Raw genomic sequence first — 5,459 nt, 5'->3', positions numbered from 1 at the left:
AAACTACGCTACAATCTAATTCATGATAAAATTATTAGATGATAAACAACAATATGGCTCCTGTCATTGAATTATATAAATAACATGGCTGGCTCCTGCTAAGAATGCCATCATCTGATAAATACATCTCCCACACAATACAAGTAACTCTCAAGCACTCTTATCAAGAACATCATAGCAAACCCCATAAGACTAGGAGAGTGGAAATGCTTTTTATTTTCATCAAATATGATGTTAAATAATAAGACACTGAACTATAAAATACACAAGCTACATCCGTGAATAATAATTTAAGTATACTACTAGTACTAGTACTAAGCTTGACACATGCAATCAGGAGCCGGATATGTATATATGGATTGTTTAGGCTTCCTCAGCCTTAGTTGCCCTTGTCTATTTTGGTGACCTTCAACCACTGCATCCTGAAAGTCTGACCACTCAATGGTTTTATTCAGGAATAGCTGACCCATCAATGCCATATTTGGCCTTATAGTCTTTAAGTTCAAGTAAGTCCGGTGTCCAACCTATCACCATCATAACATTAATTATTGTTAGCATTATTTCATGAAAATAAAATTATTGGGATGATTTTTATCTAAATTTTCAACACAAGAAGCTTTGTTAATGTAAAGAGTTGAACGGTTTCGACTACAGGTTTCTTCTTTGTTGACATGAGCCTGATGGCACCGGATAATTAATTCAACATTTATTTTGGGGTCAGATGAAATAAATGGAATGGATTAGTCCAAAGTCCTTCATAATTACTGCCTCCGTCTTATATATAAGAAATTTTCCACTTTTTTTTTACACCGTTCTAATTCTCAGTTGTATTAATTATTTTTTCTTGAAAATACTCTTATTTAATTAACAATTTTTTAAGACAAAAATAATAAATGCTTGAAATTTGTGAGATAAAAGCTATCTCTTGATAGGATTGGAGAAGATGAATGGATACATCATATCCAATTTTCTTAAAGAGTATATTGTTATTTAGTTGAAAGGGTCAAAGGACAGAGGTAGTATTGCAGTAGACTAATTAATTAGAGTTATCTAAGAAGTATCTAGCATAACTCACCAATGCATTGTGCATGTTTCCTGGGGAAGCAGAGATGAAGATGTCACTATGCAAGCCAACATAGTAATCAAGTGCAGCTAGTAGAGAAGCTTTTCCCTTTATCAGAGAACGCTCTTCAGATGAAGCAAGGCTCTTTTTATCTTCCATCAGAGGAAATAATTCCCTCAAAGTTGAAATCCTTGCTTCTCCACCATAGACCTGGAAAATACAACCAACTATACTTAAAAACGGGAAAAAATAATCATTTTCCTAATTTTAGAAAATGACAAACACTAATTGAGATGAATAAGTTTCTACTTGTCAAACCAAGCAACCTTGTGAGAGGCAAGATATAAACGAGTGCTATTGTCAAATCCCAGAGCTGCTAGCAACAATCCAACCTCTTCGGGAGTCATCGGGCATCGGCCTTGACTCCTCAACTCTTCATCAGTGAATTGGGAATTAAGAACCCTCCCCTGCCAAATTACTTGCCTATACTTTGCAAGGGCCCATTTTTCAGCTTTTCCACCTCCAAAATCACAGGCTGAATGGGCTGCCATATCCTGACATAAGAAAATACGCCTAAATTTAAAATTTACAGATAAATGCATGTAACAATAGAGTGACAATGTTCCACAAATAAAAGGATATGTGAAGATGTTAATTGATCCCACATTCATATCCTCTATCCTATATAATTCTGATTCACAAATGTACCAATTTACACGAGTAAATAGTCTATGCATTGACAATATAGAAGGTTTCTACCCTGCATTGAATCACAAACCACTATATATAATAAGTTTGCTAACTTTTGCAATAAACCTTAAAAGTCCTATCAATGATAATTTCTAATCGGTTAGTGGACCGATAGCGCATAGAAATTGATCGCTTTACTTGTGACATACATATAAGGTCTGCCTCATAAGTACTCAATATACAATTTGTTGCATTACCAAAATAAAAGGAACAAGAAAAAGACAAACAAATATACAACCCTGAATAGATGGCTAATTATCAATAAATGATACAAGAATGATACCTTATCAAATCGGAGGTGTAGAACAACAAATTTCCCTGCATTTTTACTATCAACTGCACTGGTGACCTCTTGAAGGTAGTTGGAGCCCATTTCTCTAGCTGAGCCTCGAGGATAGCGAAGGCGGCTGATAAGGGCATCCCCAAGTGTTCTGATATGAGGAACAAAAGTTAAAGCTTGGAAGTTGACTTTACAGCGTAGGTGTTGAATATCCATAGGCAAGTTGTCAAAACTCAGTCGGTGAGAAAATGGAGAGATTGCAGCAATACCATAACTGCACCAAATAAAACATAAAATGATATTAGAAGTTCATGACTCAGAATACCATTATGGTATCAGATCAGCACAATCATATCCTCATAAATATACAAAGTGCAGTAGTTGCAACTACAAGTTAAATTGTCCAGCATGATCATTGAATCAACAATTGTTATAATAACTGGACCTAGACTTTCAAGTCATGCAGTAGCATTTAAAGTAACAGATTCAGGTAGATACCAACCTCTGTAGGACAGGCAAAACATTCTCCAGATACCAGTGGGCTGATGCATGCACAGGTGCAGCCTTGATTCTGGTTTCACGGATAGCCATGGCATAGTACTCCCTTGTGCTCCAGGAGTATTCTTCAGGCAGCTCTTTAACTATAGAAATATCATCCTTCAATACATCAATGAAATGATCCACATCAAATATATCCAGGAAGGAGCTGCAGAGAAACACAAGCAACCTCAATATTACATTGCACACAATCCATCATGCACATAATTGCAATGATAGTTTCAGTAATTACCTTGAATCTCGCCATACAGGATTTAGCTCAAGGTATGGAATCACCAAAGTAGCATTCAGAATCTTTGCAACAGCAACTGCATCACATATCTACACAAAATAATCAAACACTAAGATCATATGATACATCTTCAACACATACACATTAGGAAACTTTTGATCTAACTGAAAGGCTTTAAATACCTACCCCCATTCTTTGTTGGTTCAAACCACCATCAAGAAAGACCTGGATATATCCCTCGGACTTCTCTGGTAATGCTGCTTTAATTCAATTGTCAGTCACGGAAAGATCAAATGAACCCATAGATATACCAAAATGTCACATGTTCTCAAAGATAGAATAGAATAGCATAAAAAGTAAATGATATTAATGCCCCTTACATGGCTTATTTTCAACATAAGGTTTCCATCCTTGGCTTTCCAGAGGTGACCATATTTCAGAAAGCTGTGATGTAGGCTAAACAAGGAGAATAAAATAAAAATAATATAAAATGAACATCCACCCATAAACACAAGCCAATAAAAGTCACATGAAATGTATTCACTGCTCAATTAATTCTTACAGTTTCACGTTGCACGGCACTCCTGAGAAGACGTGAGTGCCTAGGTTTTACATGATTCAATTCCTGCATAAAGTTAGTTGCAAGTTATAAGGCACAAGAAGCCAATAAACTAAAATATAATGACAAGTGCATGCAGGTAACAAATAAAATCTAGGAACTAGGCGCCATGAACGTCCTAGTGGCACAACAAATCATGGATCATATGAATAAAGGGACTCTCACAAGGCTAGTAATAAACCTGCCCATGAGAATAAAATGCAATAAATCGACCCTAATAACAACTTCATTGTGAAAAAAACTTTCCTAAAGCCAAAATACATGTTAAGTCACTCACAAGGCCCAACCGAGCATTATGACATTTAATTAGTGGTGGATGAAAACCAGTAAAGCCTTCCATTACACATGGTGACGGTAAGCAAAATTTTATATTTTTCACTCAAATAATAATTTACTTTTTATATTTATTTTGGATTCCCCAAATTTCTAACAAGTAAATACAAAAAAAATCCTCACTCGGCGACCCAAAATGAAAAAAATACAGTAAAAAATAAAAAAAGCGGTCCCGAAACCTGCGATCTACATTTAATAGCCTCTTAATTAGGTCCATAAAGTTTAACCAACCAAACAAAGTCAATTGAATCCATTAGCTAGCGCATTGAACCTTCTCCCTTCTAATTCATTTCAACCTGCCAAACCGTCCACCGAAGAAGAAAATCTCAACGCCAGCAGCTTCAATTTTTTTTTTCTTATCTCTTCTTATACACCAAAAATCAAACCTCAACACAAGAGTTTCTTAACCACTACCCAAAAGAAAAAAAAGCATAAATAAGTTATCAAACTCCAATTTCTAAAATAAACCTCAGCGTGCAACTCAGAAGCACAACTTAAAATCAGCAAATAACTAAAATTAAGAAAAAATACACCAACATCTTCCACATGAACAGTGATTAAAACACAGATGAAGAAAGTTCAAGGGAGATAAAAAATAAAAGAAGTAAGCATTACTGAAAAAGAAGAAAGTAGCCAGGAAAAAAAACATTCCTGTTCCACCAAAATTAGAAACGGGAAAAACAAAACTTTTCAAGACCCCCAAAAAATAAATAATGCAAAGAAAAAAAAAAAAAAAACTTAACTTACCGGGTACGCAGCAGAAGAGAAGGCATGCGTGAAAGTAGAGAAGAAAAGTAGTGCAAATGAAAGAGTAACAAGTGTTGCTCCTCCACAAGGATGAGCTTGCTCCATCATGGGAGCTGAAGGTGGGATCTGGAAAGCGAGACTCAGAAGTGGGAGTATGAATGAATGAAAACTAATGCAGAAGAAGAGGAAGAGGAAGAAGGAGAATAAAAGAGAAGAGAGTAAACCCCATGTTCATAATGATGGTATTATATATAGATAAATATTGTTTGGAGGGTTGTGAAGTGCAGATATGTGTGTGCTTGAAAGGAAAAGAGAGAGAGAGAGAGAGAGAGTAAAGGGGTTCACATGGACACCTGGCCTGGTTCACCGAATTGAATAATGATGAGGGGTGGCGTCTTTTTCAAGGGGACCCCAATAGATAAAGGGAACAAAGTTGGGATTTTTACGTTAACAAAGGTGAGGATCACGAAGGAGAGTCACAGGTGTTGAATGCTGATGCAGTGAGTGGTAGATGAGACCGTTGTTCTTGTTCAATGCCTTTCTCTTTTTTCTTTTCTTTTTTGTTTTTTATGTGACCACCGACAATCTCAAAGGTAAATTAACATAAACATGGTTGTTGGATCCTCTTACCTCTATCTTTCTACCTTCACCAACGGAGGGAGAATCTACCTTTTACTCCCACTAATCACTCAAAATAATACTAGCCAAATTGGTTTCTGTTCCTTTTTCCCCTGTAAAAATTCTTTATAAAAATAATCCACCATTTTTTTCGTTTCTTAAAAGTGGAAAAGCATCTCTAATCAGTGAGCCGATAATACTAATTTTATGTGATTTTTTTCATTATCAAATAGAGTTTCCAGAGTGAACATAGAACTAA

The 5,459-nt window shown here is 35.7% G+C and overlaps 1 protein-coding gene across 2 annotated transcripts; it reads right to left on the bottom strand.

The window, feature by feature from the left end:
• Positions 1 to 39: 39 nt before the first annotated feature.
• On the bottom strand, positions 40 to 4,929 carry LOC109800169 (O-fucosyltransferase family protein). 2 transcript variants are annotated; one of them, XM_020360899.3, is made up of 10 exons: positions 4,583 to 4,929; positions 3,446 to 3,508; positions 3,264 to 3,339; positions 3,070 to 3,143; positions 2,884 to 2,972; positions 2,596 to 2,799; positions 2,097 to 2,367; positions 1,390 to 1,617; positions 1,076 to 1,273; positions 40 to 524 (listed from the first exon to the last, which is right to left on the bottom strand). In XM_020360899.3, the coding sequence occupies exons 1-10, from the start codon at positions 4,688 to 4,690 to the stop codon at positions 315 to 317; spliced, it is 1,521 nt and encodes a 506-aa protein (XP_020216488.1). In that variant the 5' UTR covers positions 4,691 to 4,929; the 3' UTR covers positions 40 to 314. The 2 variants fall into 2 exon arrangements, with proteins under 2 accessions (XP_020216488.1, XP_020216489.1); XM_020360900.3 differs by having other exon boundaries at positions 3,070 to 3,140; positions 4,583 to 4,927.
• Between the last annotated feature and the right edge of the window lie 530 nt (positions 4,930 to 5,459).

This window comes from Cajanus cajan, chromosome 11 (genome assembly GCF_000230855.2).
Source record: "Cajanus cajan strain Asha chromosome 11, NIPB_CcT2T_4, whole genome shotgun sequence".
NCBI classification, from domain to species: domain Eukaryota; kingdom Viridiplantae; phylum Streptophyta; class Magnoliopsida; order Fabales; family Fabaceae; genus Cajanus; species Cajanus cajan.
This window is presented reverse-complemented; position numbering and strand designations above follow the sequence as displayed.

What these genes read in the sequence shown, in the direction of transcription:
- LOC109800169 (XM_020360899.3), bottom strand. Translation starts at nt 4,690, where the DNA reads ATGATGGAGCAAGCTCATCCTTGTGGAGGAGCAACACTTGTTACTCTT. An exon ending in TGAACCAACAAAGAATGGGG is followed by an intron (nt 2,973 to 3,069) that starts GTAGGTATTTAA and finishes TATTTTGTGTAG; the next exon opens with ATATGTGATGCAGTTGCTGT. An exon ending in GTTTTGCCTGTCCTACAGAG is followed by an intron (nt 2,368 to 2,595) that starts GTTGGTATCTAC and finishes TATTTGGTGCAG; the next exon opens with TTATGGTATTGCTGCAATCT.